This window comes from Alosa alosa, chromosome 8 (genome assembly GCF_017589495.1).
Source record: "Alosa alosa isolate M-15738 ecotype Scorff River chromosome 8, AALO_Geno_1.1, whole genome shotgun sequence".
In the NCBI taxonomy this organism is placed as follows: domain Eukaryota; kingdom Metazoa; phylum Chordata; class Actinopteri; order Clupeiformes; family Clupeidae; genus Alosa; species Alosa alosa.
In genome coordinates, this window is record NC_063196.1 from 17,757,004 (window position 1) to 17,774,404 (window position 17,401).

The following is a 17,401-nucleotide window of genomic DNA, read 5'->3' on the forward strand; positions in this document are numbered from 1 at the left end:
ATTTTTTCTGGTTTTGTTTGAAATAGATCTGTTTGGACATATCTGCATGATGTCTCATCATGATGCATCAATATATGACAACATATGACATTTTCATTATGGGAACATAAAGTCAAAAAATTGTTTTCAACTTGAAAAAGTGAATTCATACCAATAAAAACCACACGACATTCGACCGAAGACTGTGACATTAATTTTCACTGAGAGTAGAAACACATGACACTGCTTGCACACTGAAATCCGATCAGCCCTCCCCTTCCCCCCTTTCCAGGGTGAGCGCTGGGTTGAATTTAGTGTCCTGCACAGCTGATCTCTGTACCTTGCCAAGAAGCTCCCCGACAATCCATGACAACTTGAGGCTGCGGGTCTTATTTCAAAGCCTAACCTGCAGCAGGAAATAGCTTAATTAAAATACAGCATTTAAAGACACATTGACAGTACACCATGAGGGTATGTGAGCTTTTGTTGCAGTATTCTAAGTAGGGTGTCAAGGTGACTGTTTACAGCATATCACACACTGAAACATATAGTACATAATACATACATGAATAAATACATACATGCATACATAAATGAGTAAAGCCATACATACATCAAACATACATTAAAAGGCATACTGTTTTCACAGCTTTGATCACTGAAGACCTTTGAGATGGGATGGAAACGAAGCTCTGTGTCTGCACGTGTGATGTCTGACACTTTTGACAAGTGTTTGTGACGACTGTATGACGAATCAATGCCAATAAAAGTCAAGCCAGAAAAAAAATCAATGCATCATTTCTCATCAGTCCCTCAGTTATTGCTCTGCACATGCCCAGTGTGGCGCTCACCACCCATGCACAATCACTGCAATAGACCACTGTTATGACACACTTGTTAACAAAGCCACACGACTAAAAGGAGCACGTTCCAAAAAAGGAATTGCAGATATAAGAGGTGAAGAGGAGAGGAAAATAAAAGCAACGTTGTGGAGGAGGAGGAAAATTAGTCACACTGACAGAGTTCAATGGAGTAGAGAGAGAGAGAAAAACACAATGAATGGATCTGAAATACATGCAAAATCCTACCGAGACATGCCATCAATCATATTCCCATGGTCTCAATATATATCAGTCTAAATATCACTCTTAATTAACATGAGGGCACTAAGCGGAGGATCTAAGCAGGTACATGTGAATGAGGGTGTCTGAATACACTGTGTGCCCCTTCTCTTCTCTTTGTCTGTGGAAGGCCAGACACATTGGCTGTGTGTCATGTTAGACAGGCATAAGAGATATGCAGATATAAGAGAGAGATAGTATGTAGGTTATAAAAAAGTTATAAACAGACGAATAGCAACGTAGGGCAAAGTTACAAAGCAACACATTACAGAGACAGACGAATAGCAACGTAGGGCAAGCACCACCTGCAAGAGTGCTCAGAGAGCTACGGTGAACAAAAGCAACACCTGCATGGAAACACACAGCAGCTTTCAAAAGTGGCTTATATATAATATCCCAAATTAGGTCATTACAGCTGCAGGTACAGTATCAGGTCATTAAAGAGGCCAAAACTTTTTAAGAAATATACTTAGAATCTGTCATGGCTTAAAGTAGTGCAAAGAAAACACTCAAAGCCCGATGAGGGGTTTTATTTTTAAGTTCTACCTTGTTGACTTTTTAAAAATGTATCCTCAGACACAAATGACTTTCTCTCAGGAAAAAGCGAGCCAGGGGAAATTATCAGTGTATCAGTACTCCCAGTACTGTTATCTCGTTAACAACTCCCCTAAGGTGGTTCACTGTTTGATGTGTGCCTTGTTAAAGGAGGCATGCATCCTTTTAAAATGACTATCTAGGCTACCGAGTCCATTAGAGCTTACGGGAGGAATAGTCAGAGATGTAAGGTCAAGGTAGCACCAGCTGAACACAGATGAGAGGGACTTCAGCATGTATTTGTGTCACAGGTCTGCCACTTGAGTAGAGTGTGCCATTCAAGAGAGAGAGAGAGAGAGAGAGAGAGAGAGAAGATTTAGTAGAGATGTGTGTGTGTGTGTGTGTTTGTGTATGAATGCTGAATGATAAGGTATTGCTGGCATTCGTAAGAGAATGTTTGAGTGCATGTGTATGAGTGGTTTGTGTGTGTGTGTGTGTGTGTGTGTGTGTGTGTGTGTGTGTGTGTGTGTGTGTGTGTGTGTGTGTGTGTGTGTGTGTGTGTTTTGTGTATGAATGCTGAATGATAAGGTATTGCTGGCATTAAATAAGAGAATGTTTGAGTGCATGTGTATGGAGTGGTTTGTGTGTGTGTGTGTGTGTGTGTGTATGTGTGTGTGTGTGTGTGTGTGTGTGTGTGTGTGTGTGTGTGTGTGTGTGAAAGAGAGAGAAAGAGAGAGAGAAAGAGAGAGAGAAAGAGAGATGGAGAGAGAGAGTTAGTGCGTGTGCATGTGTCTGTGTGTGTGTGTGTGAGAGAGAGAGAGATAGAGAGAGAGAGTAACATCAAGGACACACCATGGGTGGCAACATTGGCATAGCGTTTACCTAAAATAGGCAATCAATTCAAATAAATGATATGAATATCAGATAAACAACATTACAGATCATACATGAATTAATTTAGCCTGGACAGTAACCAAATATCTCAAGCCAAATGGCTGTAATAAATATAGATTAAATGACTTTGAATTCAGTCCAGATTTTCCATGGCACACTCCAGAACTTCTACTAGTTTATTAAGCAGCCAATACAAGCCAAAAAATAATTTACAGTTTCCCTGTACTTATTAGCAGACAATGCCAGAATATTGTGTTGATATATGGCACGGTACAATTTTAAATGCTTGGAATTGACATAGTCTCACAGAGTAGCCCACTTAAAGGACCCATGGCTTTCAACTGCCGTAAAGCATCACTGCGATCAGCATCAAGAACATTTACTAAAGGCAGACCTAATTATTCCCAATACCTACTTAATGAGTTTAAGCAATCCCTAGCTTATGCAGTTGACAATGACCTTGACATGCTCGGCTCTGGATTAAAATGTATAGTGAAACAAGGTTGTTCCTGACTACAAACCCATACACATACATAGATATGCTGACATTCAGTATGAGTGGTTTTGTTCTTCTTTATGAAATATGATGATCGGTTATGCTTAAAAAATCCAATTAAAGTAACGAGGGCCTCGGATGCACATTTAATAGAGACCATGCACAGACAGACAGTTAACAACACAAGCAGATAGACCGAGACGCTGAGAGACAGACAGTACGCTGAGAGACAGACAGTGACAGACAATGAGAACAGACAGATCAAGAGAAGAGGTGAAGACAGACAGAGAGGACAGAAGTAAAAGAGACAACAGAGACAGACGTGGCTGGAGGACAGGAAAACAGACAGTCACAATGGGACTGTAATAAAGACAGATCAAGTGAATAGGTGAAGAGGAGAGGAAAATAAAAGCAACATTGTGGAGGAGGAGGAAAATTAGTCACACTGACAGAGTTCAATGGAGTAGAGAGAGAGAGAAAAACACAATGAATGGATCTGAAATACATGCAAAATCCTACCGAGACATGCCATCAATCATATTCCCATGGTCTCAATATATATCAGTCTAAATATCACTCTTAATTAACATGAGGGCACTAAGCGGAGGATCTAAGCAGGTACATGTGAATGAGGGTGTCTGAATACACTGTATGCCCCTTCTCTTCTCTTTGTCTGTGGAAGGCCAGACACATTGGCTGTGTGTCATGTTAGACAGGCATCCACTCGATCCACTCACGCACAAACATTCCTCATAAATCATGTGTAGCCTAGCCTAGGCAACACACACACTCACACCATGTCCATATGCACTTTCATACAACTATAAATTACACTGATAAGCATTAAGCACACTGACACACACACACACACACACACACACACACACACACACACACACACACACACACACACACACACACACACACACACACACACACACACACACACACAATGAGGAGGAGAGAGAGAGAGAGAGAAAGAGAGTGAGGGGGGGTGTAGTACATAAAGTGTAGTAATGCATATTTACTACACATGCACATGGTTATGACACAAGTGTGATATATTTCTAGCTACACAATCCCACAAGAGTGACCATACTCACAGATTTTGTCACATACACAGTACAATATGCAGTACATCTCTCATCCTCACCCAAATCAGCGCTAAAATACATTTGTTGTAACAGAATTTGTATGTGATGCTTAAGGCTAATGTCCTTTAATAAGATAGGATCAATATTGTGCTTTGACTGAGTTATCTCCAAGTTCCCTCCACGCCAACACTCTCACACATCCACACTCTATTTTCAATTTGGGCACACACCAATTCAAATTCCTTCTTTTTTCACTGGATGACATATTGGCTCGCTAAATTACACCATTCTGCTGACAAGAAATTTTGATGAATCTATGTCCCTAATTCCTGTGAGCATATAAACCTGGTGTGTCAACTGACAAGAGAGTGCTTCACGGCATTTCAAAGATTTAGAGCTATTTCTGCTCCCACAGGTTGCATAGAAAAAGTGTACAATTTATATGCAGAATTGTACTCCTTATAATGAATTGTTTTTGCTTTACCATGGAGTTCAATGTGTGATGAGTTTTTGAAAGAGTAGGCCTATGCCCTGTAAACTTGAGTTGTTTACAAGAGAAGGAGACTTTCTCTCTTTTTTTCTCTCTCCTTCTCTCTTTCTGCTTCTGTTTCTCTCTCTCCCACTCTTTCTCTCTTTATCTCTGTCTCTCTCTCCCACTCTTTCTCTCTTTATCTCTGTCTCTCTCTCCTTCTCTCTTTCTCTCTTTATCTCTGTCTCTCTCTCCTTCTCTCTTTCTCTCTTTCTGCTTCTGTTTCTCTCTCTCCCACTCTTTCTCTCTTTATCTCTGTCTCTCTCTCCTTCTCTCTTTCTCTCTTTCTGCTTCTGTTTCTCTCTCTCCCACTCTTTCTCTCTGTTTCTCTTTGTCTCTGTTCAACATGTATAATTTATTCCGTCATTAATGTTTCATGAGATCTACTTTGTGGAGTATGTTCTTACTCATTGTTTCCTTCCTTCTCTTTCTTTCTCTCTCTCTCTCTCTCTCTCTCTCTCTCCCCAATAATTTAGGTGTCACGCCTCATACTGTGAGAAAAAAAGGTTTGTCCTTCCATTTTTATCAGCTCATTTTCTATTTTTTTTCTGATCCTCCCCCAGGGTTGTGCACAATTCGAATTGCAATTCTGCTTCCTGTTTGCTACCTAAATTAAAATGCAAGTGAAATTCAAGAATTGAATTAGAATTTAAGAGCCAGTTTCAATTCAATTCTGGAATTTTGCACAAGCCTGATCCCCCCCCCCAGACACTTTAGCATTAGCAGACAACACTCCCCATTTCTTCAAGTGTAAGTCATCATGAACCCTTTGAAATCTCTGGGAGCATAAAAGAACTTATATAGTACACCTTGATTCTTTTATATATAAAAAATAATAAAATAAATCAGAAGGAAGCACTAGATCATGTGTCAGAGTACAGTGCACTAGCGCTCTGAGAAACAGCTGGGGCCTTAAGGCTCCTTCAGAGCCTTTGATGTTCTCAGTAGAATTCTTCAAGGCACAGACTCATGTTTGAACATTTAAGGATGACCAAAGTAGAATAACCTAGTGTAACACAACCCTACTAAATTCTAACAACCCCACCTTTCTAAGTGTGTATAGGGTGTGAACAGTCACAGTGAACCACCTCTCCAGAGGATTTGGAGTAAAGCTGAAATGTATTTCACCCCAGCTAAATTCAGTGCACAAGGAGGTTTACCCTAGTTAATGGACAGGTTCCTGTGTTCACCCTGGAACTGAAGGAACCAAATGCACTGGCATGGTTTTGGTAATGCCACTTTCACTTTGCTGCCTTGCTACTACTAACCTGACTATCTTTATTGTTGAACAATTCCTATTTTATCCTACAATAAGATAAACCCTTAAAACTTAATAATGTATTTCCAGGCAATCATTACTGAACTCTGGCAAGAACAGGGATTATCTTGGAATACAAATAGTAGTTTTCTTTGTTAATTAATGTAAGGAATCTGAGACAGAGTTGTGAATTTGCATCTTTGCTTTCCCTTGATCAATATAATATAACCAGTGCCTCAGGATATGTCTCTGGCCAAGCTGACAGACTAGCAACCTAACATGAAGAATGCCTCTGCTCTGCATGACACCAGAAAAGCATTTTTGCAACTCCAGCATGCCAGACTGCAACCCCTTCATCAACACTGACTCACAGTAAACGTCATCTGACCATAAAACTGCTCTCTGCCACCGGCAGTGTCCGCTGCTACAGTAGGAGCCTTGGAACGACGATCAGATCAGTTGCTTTATATCCATCTTAAGGGTGCTGAGCCAGTCTGACTAACGTGCTTGAACTCTTGAACTCTGATTCATAAAACATGACGAACAGGGCACAAAGTGGCCAACCCTGTTCAGTTCCTCTTCAGAGGGAGAGATCAAAGATGAGATGTTGAGACGCAACACCCCCTCCCCCCACTCCCATTTTAGCCCCCTTCCTAAAACGCACCTGCCTGCCTAGCTGATTTAATCTGAAAGGAAAAAGACCAAACACAAAGTAGGCAAGTGCATGCATTTGATGTGCAATAGAATCTCACTGAATGGAGACATCTGCTTTCCTAAGAGATGGCAGAGACATAAACAAAGCGTAGAGTATCAGTAGAAAACAGTTGCCTTTGAAATATGTGATAGACAGCACAAGGAATTAGTAATGTAGTAACATACAGTATGATGTATAATGGAGTATAATGGACTTCATTCCAGTAAAGAATAAGAATATCAAGAGCAGTTGTTCAATTAATGCTTTACCTGAATTCTGCAACAAACATAAGACTAACATGATCATGTAATATCCTGCCATCACAGTCCATGTCCAGGAATATAATGGCAACATGTTACTGTTATAAGTTATTCAACAATAATTCTCAAAATAGTTGATGTAACAACTACACAACACAATGTCTTTTGCAATGTACATTTATAATCACGAGGGCTATAAATGGCAATACCACATGACAGTGCAATGGTAATGACACATGCCCACCAACTGCTGTGATGAGTAATGACAGAATGAATAATCTGTCATGGTTATGTCAGACTTAAGGTTTAAATAAAATATGCCCGCTGTGGTTTAATCTAGGAAACATGTCTATTCTATCAAATTGTGAATAGGCACTGATAACATTAAAAACCCTCCCCATTGCGTGCCACCGAATGCACCAGTCACAAATTACCCCACTGACCCTGTTTTAATACCAATCTCCGCATCCCTACATCCAAGAGCCGAGTCTGTGGGGGACTAATGAGAAAATACCATATCTGTACAACAGACCGCCATCAAGCTGATTGCACGCTGTAGTGAAAGCGTTCTTTGTTATTTACTACAAGGGGAATGTGTACTGTATGATTGAGTGAGAGTTCTAGTCCTGCAGGATGGATTGTAGGAAAATGGCAATTTTATATCCTATTCTTACTCTTTTAATTAAAAGGCAGAATAGGAAGTATTTTCTCAGTTTTTTTTTTCTCCTCTAAATGTGTTGATTGGATAATCACTGTAGACGAGGTATACTATCACTGTAAATGAGAAAAAAGGGAGAAAAAATCATTCTAAGTCTTTGGGCTTTTAGTCCATCAATTAACAACAGTTTCCAAAAAGTTTATTCAGACCAGTTCTATATGGTTCAAATGACCTCATCGCTAGCGGAGAACCTAAACTTTGTCTAATTCTTCACCAAGCAATCAAACCAAAAGCTAGAGAATGGTTTGAGGAAGACGATGAAGAGGAGAAGGAAACTAAAGGTATATCTTCATTCTTTCTACTTCCTGTTACTGCTGACAACATCAGTGTTATTGGAAAAGAAAACACACACACACACACACACACACTGACACACTATTCTCAAGCACTATGGCAGTGCATTATGTCTGTGTTTAAGTGTGTTTTCTTAAAAACTAACGCTGTGTCTAACACTGTGTCTGCTGGATGGCTGAATTTTTTGTGGAATGTTATTTTGTGAAATGTTATCTCTTTACAACTCTCTCTTGAGTTACACTGCACATTTTTCTGCTATTCAACATCTTGTTTTTGTTCCAGGGGAATTTCTCCCACCTCGAAAAAAAAGGTTTGTCTTTTCCTTTGATGATGCAGCTTTGAGCATTAAGAATGAGTCACGCACATACTGTTATGCTTGGTAACATTTTTGCAGAGTTGCCAGCCCCCCACCCCCCACTAACCACTGGCATTTCAGTAGCATTGTGCATCAGTGATCTGGCAACCCCAGTTATATGGACCTTTGATTAAAAAATAAAATAAAAATGAAAAACATCTTTCTCTTTCTCTCTCTCTCTCTCTCTCCCCATTAATTTAGGTGTCACGCCTAAATTTTCTCCTAATGTTCTCGTCTGTCATGGAGACGAATGATTTTTCCTGATTTTTAGTGCAAATTAATTGTCCACGCTGGATTTGCCAGGACATTAAATTTATGCATGGCTCATAATCAGCAGCACCATTTCCCCTTAGCCGTGGTAATCACTCTCTCAAATATAATCAGATGATGGACAACACACACATTAACAGTCATTAAAATCTGCCAGAAATAATTTTATGTTTGGTTGGTTTGGTTGCTTTTGATTTTTTTTTCTAACTTTGAATGGTCTTAATGGTTCTTCTTGCGTTGATTGATTTGATCGGTTTATCTTGACATGCTCGTCCCATCGTCTTCATGTTGCACACCTTGGTTGCTCAATTTAGCAAATAATATACGACAAATGTAAATTTATGTGGATGTTAAGACTTCTGGTCTAGTTTGGAGTTGTCTTTATGTTTTTCTTGCGTTGATTACTGTAATCGGTTTGAGTTGATAGGCTCGTCCTCTCTACCCATTCTGTTTATGATGCATATCTTGGTTGCTATGGTTTGCATATAAAGAAACCTCTAATCACCTAAGCATGAAACATTCCCGAATAAAATCATTAAACAAGATGTCCAAGGCACGACTACAAGTTTCTGACCTCAATAGTAATGATGTTTCATCAGTAACTGACTGACTTGTGGGTCATGGAAAGTCTCTAACTCATCTCTGCATTTGTTCTACACTCCATTTCATCTGCATCGGTTGTGTGTGGACCTCGGATTTGTTGAGAATGTGAGGCTAAATTCATGTTTTGCACATTTATTTTTTCTCGTCCCCATATGAAAAGGCATCAAGATGTTTATACCAAGTGTTCCCAAAACTCTGTAAAAACATTCATACCAAGCCATTCTGAAACACATACACCTCCTTCTACCGAGCACACATACACACACACACACACGCAAGTACACTCACAACACACACACATGCACATACACAGGTACAAATGCATGCACACCACACACACCCTCACCCATAAACAGAAAAGTGAGTATAATTATGCTGGCAGTAAACCCTCTGTCATTTTTGCACTGCATAACTTAGCATTGATTATAGTAATACTGCAGATGAATCTGAATTAATGACTGAATGTGGAGACACGCATTTAATCCAAATTTTGTTGTGAAAAACATGAGATCATGTTTTTGACTTTCAGTAAACAACATTTTTGGTCTAATACACACACACACACACACTCAATGGCCAACAAACACAAGCACAACCCAAAAAGGCAGTCTTGGTATAACCATGAGTTTTAACCATGGTTGATGAAGGTTATAAATGATTAAATAACACGAATGATGATAATGATAATAATAATATTGATAACAAGAATGAAGATGATTCTTATGATATAACTGATGGCATGGCAACCTTGCACTGGATTGTATGGAAATCTCTTGACGTCATCTGTTCTTGCCAGTTGACTTGATCTTGATTGTCTTGCTCCTTTACTCACTGAACCTGTCAGTCTTGCGCACGTTACTGTGAGATAAACAGTCTTATAATCCAGTTACAGAACTACTGAGTGAGGGTGATGAAGTGGAGGATAATGAAGATGATGACGATGAAGGTCTTGGTGACGATGCCGATGAAGAGGGGGAGGAGGAGGGGGAGGAGGAAGAAGATGATGAGGAAGAAGAAGAGGAAAATTATGATGATGACGATGAAGAAGATGAGGAAGACGAGGAGGAAGAAGAGGAAGAGGAGGAAGAGGTTAAGGCAGCTGAGGATGAGGAAGATGATGACGATGAGGAGGAGGCAGCAGCAGAGGAGGAGGAGGAGGAGGAGGAAGAGGAAGGAGAAGCAGAGGCTGCAGCAGAAGAGGATGAGGAAGATGATGATGAGGAGGAGGCGGCAGCAGCCGATGCTGTGGCAGAGGGCGAGGATGAAGAGGAAGGTGACAAAGAGGCGGCTGCAGCAGAGGATGGAGAGGAGGAGGAAACGGCAGCAGAGGCCGCAGATGAGGAGGATGATGATGATGATGATGATGAAGAAGCAGCAGGAACAGAGGCAGAGGAGGAGGAAGAGGAGGAGGGTGAAACTGAGGAAGAGGAACCCAAGGAAGAGGCAGAGGAAGCCCCTGAAGAAGCAAGCGAACCCGCCAAAGAGGAAGAGCCTGCTGCTGCTGCTGTTGCTGTGGCCACTGATGCTGCGGCTGCTGCCGCCGCCGCCCTTGCTGCTGCTGACGCCGCCGCTGCGGCCGCTGCCGATGCTGCTGCCGCCGCCATCAAGGCTGCTGCTGCCGCCGCAGATGCTGCCGCCCTCGTCACAGGAAGAGTAGCAGTGGCAGCGGCGCCTGCCACAGAAGAACCAGCTGCTGCTGCTGATGATGACGAGGATGAAGATGACGATGACAATGAAGACGATGAGGCTGAAGCCGTTGAGGTAAAAGAGGAAGAGACGGCTGCTGCCGAAATTGATGAAGAAGATGATGATGATGATGATGATGATAGTGAAGACAAAGAGGAGGAAGTTCCTGCAGCTGCTGAGGAGGATGAGGATGATAAAGCTGAAGCTGATACAGAAGAACTGGCAGCTGATGATGCCAAAGATAATGATGATGATGATGATGATGATGATGATGATGATGATGATGAAAAAGTTACAGCTGCAGAATCTCCTGCAATTGATGCAGCTGCTGCTGCTGATGATGATGATGGTGATGATGATGGAGAAGCTGATTCAGCAATTGAGATATCTGCAGCTGATGAAAGCAAAGATGATGATGATGGTGATGATGAGGCTGATGAAATAACTGAACCACCTGTAGTAGATGGTGGTGCTGATGCTGTGGCTGCAGATGATAATGATGATGATGATAAGCATGAAGCAGATGAGATAGTTGAAACACTTGGAGCTGATGACAGCAAAGATGATGATGATGATGATGATATTATCATAAAAGATACTGAAACTATTGACATCAAAGATGATTCAGCCGACACTAAAGATGATGATGATGATGATGATGATGATAATAAACTGACTGATGATGTAGTTTCAGCTACCACTATTGCAATAGTTGATGACACAGATGATGATATTAGTATCGATGATGACCAAAAGAATGACCAAATCAAAGATGGAGATGATGATGATGATAATGATGATGATGATGATGATGATGACGATGGTACTGCTGACATCATCGAGCTAGATAAGGGTGAGGAGCTTGCTGCTGATGTTGGTGAAGAACCTTTGAATCTTGGTGATACAAGTGACGAGATTGTTGACCAAGACAGTAAAACTGACACCACTGAAGAAGCAACTGACACCATAGACGTAGAATCTGTAGTGGAGGTAGTCACCACAGAGGATGGTGGTAGTGATGATGATGATGATGATGATGATGATGATGATGATACTGTTATTAGTGACAGTGCAGATCTAACAACAGAAGAGACTGAGGTTGACGCTGACAAAGACACAGCTGATGAGACAGGTGACTCTGACCTTGAACTTGACCTTGACCTAGACAGTGATGCGGCTGCTGACAATAAAGACGTAGCGGACAGTGAGGTTGATGTTACGGTTAAAGAAGCCATCAAAGTTGATGCTGATGTTGATACTGATGATGATGATGATGATGATAATGATGATGATGATGGTAATGATGATGATGGTAATGGTAATGACAACTTAGCTGTTGCTACTGACATTTCAGATGTCGATGATGGTGATGATGATGATAATGATGATGATGATGATGATGATGATGATGATGATAAAGTTGACGATCTAAAAATAGTTGAAGATGACCAAGAAAAAGAACCTGAAATAGTCATTGACATTATTGAGGAAAAGACTGTGGTGGTTGAGGAGAAAGAGGAGGAGGTGGAGGGAGAAGAGGAAACCAAGGATGAGGATGATGATGGTGATGATGATGATGATGATGATGACGATCACATCGCAATAGCTCTTGCAACCACTGCTGTAGAAGAAGATGAGACCAAGGATTTGGAGGATGCTGCTGACCAGCCATCTCTGGAGTCAGGTAGAGAGAAAAATACATGTTTATGTTCTTATGTTTGCATATTCTTCTCATAGCAAATAGCACAATCTTTCTTCTGACATAAAACTCATTGTGTGAATGACTGTATTACTTCTCCACAGGGACAATAGACTATTTATACAGCTTGAAGTTTTATTCCAGGATTCCAAGGGTGGTTTTGCCATTTGATCATTTTATGTACTTTTAAATCAAGAGATTCCACATAATATTTATATTCCTCATTGGATAAAATTGTCAAACTCTTTTGGGATAATACAACTTATTCATCCTGTAATTATTCCGGATTTGCAGATTTAACACTTTATAGGGAATTGATAATTAACCTGTGTCCTCGGTATAGATACATTTAGGTTTAATTAAATACATATCATGACTTATTCACGCCCACATAATTCACACCATTTATAATATGCATTTGACATACAGTATGACTCATAATATGTGTTATTTAATTCCTAAAATACACATTCCTTTTGTGAACTTGCTGTTAAACTGGCATGTACCTATTAGTCAACACCGGAATAGCTGAAGATATCTTGTTTGTAGCTAATGTAAATAAAAGTGAAAAAAAAAAAAACAGTTGCTCCACTGGCAAAGCGTGAGACAGACACATGCGCGAAACAAACGTGCAAGTTTATGATGTTAATCCTCTGCATGCTGAGAGTGGTGGAGGGCACCAGATGCCACACAGGCACTCTGGCTGCTAGAGGGCAGAGATGGCAAGAATGCTGTCAAACCTCTAGATCCCATAGAGGGCACTCAAGGACACACACACACACACACACACACACACACACACACACACACACACAGAGAAAGAGAGAGAGAGAGAGAGAGAGAGAGAGAGAGAGAGAGAGAGAGAGAGAGAGAGAGAGAGAAATAATGAATACCGGCCAACTATTTTGTGTCCTTGTCAGGTAAGCCACTTGTAGAAGTGGATCACAGTGTTTTGCTTTTGTAGTTGTAGATTGTAATGGCAAAAGCAGTGTTGAAATGGCTGGATTGAAAAGCATACATTTACGCCTGCATACTAGTTTTAAGCATCTGCATAGAGTACACTAATGCTGTTAGCTATATGTAAGTATTGTTGTAGTTCTAGTAGTAGTAGTTGTTGTTGTTGTTGTTGTAGAATTGGATATATTAGTAGTTGACATTGTTGCTGTTACAATAATGCTAACATTGCTAACATGTTTTATATAAATTGTTGTCACCACATTTTGAGTCTGGTTCTTTGAATGCCCCTTTCCAATACATCAGTAAAAAACACAAATATTCACACAAACGGAAACTATAATTTATATATACAACTAGTATGCTAACAGCATTGGTATAATAACACATGTTAAGATTGCTTAAATATTGTGACCTATATATTAATCAAGATATATTACAAGATATGTATTTAAACTACCGTTGGCATTTCATTCATAAATATTGATTAAATTATTAAATATAGAATAAAGGAACATGAACCTCCACCAAGACCAATGTTAACATTGAAAAAAATAAACTTCAATAGTAAATTATTACTTGTGATTTGTGAACCTGAAATTAAAATTGGCTATAGTTTGTAAATAATCCTGCTAACGAACACACAAACCACACTGACAACATAACCTCTTTGGCAGAGGCAATAAAAGAAGTGTGTGCTAAAGGAATACATTCCAAGACACTGTAGCTCTCAGTGTTTGTTGTAGCATGTTCTTTGAGACTCTGATGATGTATAAAAGAGACTTTCAGCATATCCTGAGTTCTACAAAGCCGTACTGTAATAGTGTGTGATGCAATTCTGATACATAGCTCCGTGGCACACTCAGAAGAGCGAAGAGAGACTCTCAAAGGTATGCTCTACTTTCTTTCAAAGTGCACCTGACAAGGAGTCCTGGGGCAAAAGTGCCTGTGCCTGATGTCATTTACTTTAAGAGAAGACATGGCATTGAAATTCATAAAGCTTTACTGAAAAACAAGTATTTTAGGCAGTTAACTGACTTAAACAAGTTATACCTCATCACTCAAGCTACTTAAGGGAGAGGGCCTGACAGTCACACAAATGTGGCCTGTCTGAATATTCCATATAAAAATGAAAGAAAAAAAAAACTCCTCAACTGATGCAAGTTCTTGTAACCTGGGTTAAATCCCTCAGACTGGTGTGGAAATTTAATGATGGCAAACGCATACAGTCCTTCGGTGGGACTGAAAGGTCACAGAGCAGGATAATTGATTTTTGTCACCCATGTAATGGGCTTTTTATTGGTGTCCACAGAGATAGAGAGACTGAGGGAGGCTCTCAAGGAGAAAGAAAAAGAAAAAGAAGAACTGGACGAAAAAGAAAAAGCTAAAGAGGAGCAAAGGCCCGAGCCTGAAGGTAAGACTTAAAGCGAAAGAAAATGTGTGTGAGGGATGGTGGAGATAACAGGGGGATGATTCCTGTAGAGGAATGTTTCTTAAACTCACTAATGAAACTGTGAACATGCAACATGTGCAAATGCCAACAGTAGGCCTATGACCGTAATAGCATCAGGTAGGCTCACTTATGACTCTTTCAATAATTGGATGAGGCTGCTGCAAGGGTGGCTGCTATCCGAGATCAGGAGAGGAGCAGAAAAGTTAAGCAGGGAATGGGTGGAGAGAGCAGGGGATAAGTAGGAGCGAGAGAAGGCCTGGGGCTCTTACTTTGATCTGGCTGCGTTAGCATTGCTCGCTTTCCTGTTTGTAGGCTTACATTACTGTGATATCTGACTGGGTGGTTATACTGTATTAAGCGAGTAGTAGCCTAGGCAACAGTGTTCCACACGGGAAGGCTTCAGCGCCTGCTGATTCCATCGCTGCTGTCTAAACAGCTAGGCCTACTTGTGTTGAGTTAACAGCCAGTGCTGTGTCGATTTAACATTCACAAGAAGACGATCAGAACGCATGTTCTCCATAACAGCTCGCCATTCCATGAGGGCGTCTTTGTGTTACATACCGTGCTCCATAATCTTTGTCAAAACAGCTTAATTTAGCTTCACAGGTTTTTCCTTTTAATTTACTTCCCCACGTTATTCTCCATGCGCTCGTTGGAATAAGCTATGCAGCTTGTCTGACGGCGTGACTTGCTGAAGACTCCCTGACTGTTGTTTTTCGTAATTACAGGAGACACCCGAGGAAAGAAAGAGACAGGCTTTTTTCTGCTGATGTATGATGATCAAAGAGATCGTTTTCCCCCCTCTCCGTTTCTCCTACTGCTACAGGCCTACGTGTTGTCGTCTGCATGCTACAGCCTACTGAGAATTTAAGCTCATATTTTAGACACACCATCAAAAACGAAGACATCAGCGCGAGGTTAATGGATAATGTGGTATGCTTGACTCAAAGCTGGTGGAAAGCACAAGCCCCAGCTGAATGATCGGTCTACCAGTGGTCACAGTGGGAAAATGGAGTAGGCCTAGCCAAGGCCTAGTGTTGGGATGCTATTTTCAGAATTCTAAATGTTATTGAGCTATAAAAGATATGCTGGCTTAAACCATTTGGAGAGCCCAAGGAAGTTCATTTTCAAGTATTATTATTCAGTTGATTAAAAAGCCCATCATTTACCTGTGCAAATCATTTTTCAAAGTCTTCATTTAGAGTGAAATGACTTTTGAGAACAGTACAAAGCCTACCAATAAAAGCACTGGCACCGTTTCCTGGACAGAATATGTTTTTCTGCCGAGAACTACCCAGCGTAACATTCAGCTCACACTGTGAACAAGTGGAAATGGTGGAAAAATTGTGCTTTCACTCCGCAGAAACAGAGAGACATCCAGAGAGAGAGAGAGAGGGAGAGATAAATCTCCTCTAATCATATCTAAAAACCTACCTCAGAGCAATGGAGATGGTGCAACACATGGAAATTACATTTCACCATAGGGAGCCTCAAGCTCCATTAAAGGCCACTGAGTGGTCTATCACTTCACACTCACACAGATCCAGGTCTCAAAGTTAATCTTGAGATCCTCTGCCAGGGGATGTGGGGGACTAGCCTTGTGAACCATACTCTTGACTCCGTTTTGCTATACGCTCCTCTTTGACAAAAAGTCTGGCCTTGATCCATTGCCAACCGCCATCTTCCTAGTGGGTGGACACTTGTTTGAAGTTTAAAATCATTGGAGTTCCTTTCTGCTTTAGGGACGGAGACGTAGCAAATTCAAAGATGATGCTTGTGTAACGTAATCTGTCTCAGCCACACCCTCTGTTCGCTGATTGGTTGGTGGCTCTCGGTAGATTTTTTACACAAGAAATCCTAAGAGAGCTCATCTCTGTCTAAGTACTGAAGCTAAACGGAATTGAGAGGAAGTACGTAGACGGCGCAAGCCAGGCCAGAGGGGGACAGCCTCCTCAGCAGTCCAGTTGACCCCAGAGAATACGGGTTCAGACCGGTCAGCAGAGAGATCCATGTGGAGAAACACATCGAGAGATGCTTGTAGCATCTGAAGCATGTTGTAGAGATGGGCATGAATACCATCTGCACTGTGCTGTTGCCTGGATTAGACTGAGGGAGCCATAGAGGAGAAGTTTCAGATGACTGAGTTACTTGAAGTCACACATGTGAATTAAAGGCCTGAACACATTTTTTAATCTAAAATGTCTAAAATATAATAAAATGTGGATTGGACATTTATTAGGCTATTTGTCACTTGTTCCTGAGAAGGTATGTTGTGATCAACAGAGGGAGGGTGATGTGTTATGTAGTGTTACTCATCTCTCTCTCTCTCTCCCTCTCTCTCTCTCTCTGTGTTTGTGTGTGAATGCGTGATCAACCATTCATCCATGATTCAACTACACTCAAATTCACAAATTCACAATTCACAAATGATTCATTGCCCATTTTGGGCAACAAACATGAACAGGGACAAAACACAATGTGCATTCCCCCTCAGTTAGCCTGGGGTATCT

At 40.8% G+C, this 17,401-nt stretch overlaps 2 protein-coding genes across 2 annotated transcripts in view; both read left to right on the forward strand.

The window, feature by feature from the left end:
* The window catches only part of LOC125298750 (triadin-like), a 12,862-nt gene extending 12,088 nt beyond the window's left edge, over positions 1-774 (forward strand). Inside the window, exon 6 of the mRNA XM_048249557.1 lies at positions 629-774. Coding sequence (XP_048105514.1) covers positions 629-651 — 23 coding nt within the window. The 3' untranslated portion in view covers positions 652-774. The remainder of the gene's footprint in view (positions 1-628) is intronic.
* A 9,526-nt stretch (positions 775-10,300) lies between these two features.
* LOC125299360 (probable serine/threonine-protein kinase kinX) overlaps positions 10,301-17,401 on the forward strand; it is a 39,661-nt gene continuing 32,560 nt past the window's right edge. The window contains exons 1-3 of the mRNA XM_048250603.1: positions 10,301-10,372; positions 10,537-12,469; positions 14,751-14,852. Coding sequence (XP_048106560.1) covers positions 10,301-10,372; positions 10,537-12,469; positions 14,751-14,852 — 2,107 coding nt within the window. The remainder of the gene's footprint in view (positions 10,373-10,536; positions 12,470-14,750; positions 14,853-17,401) is intronic.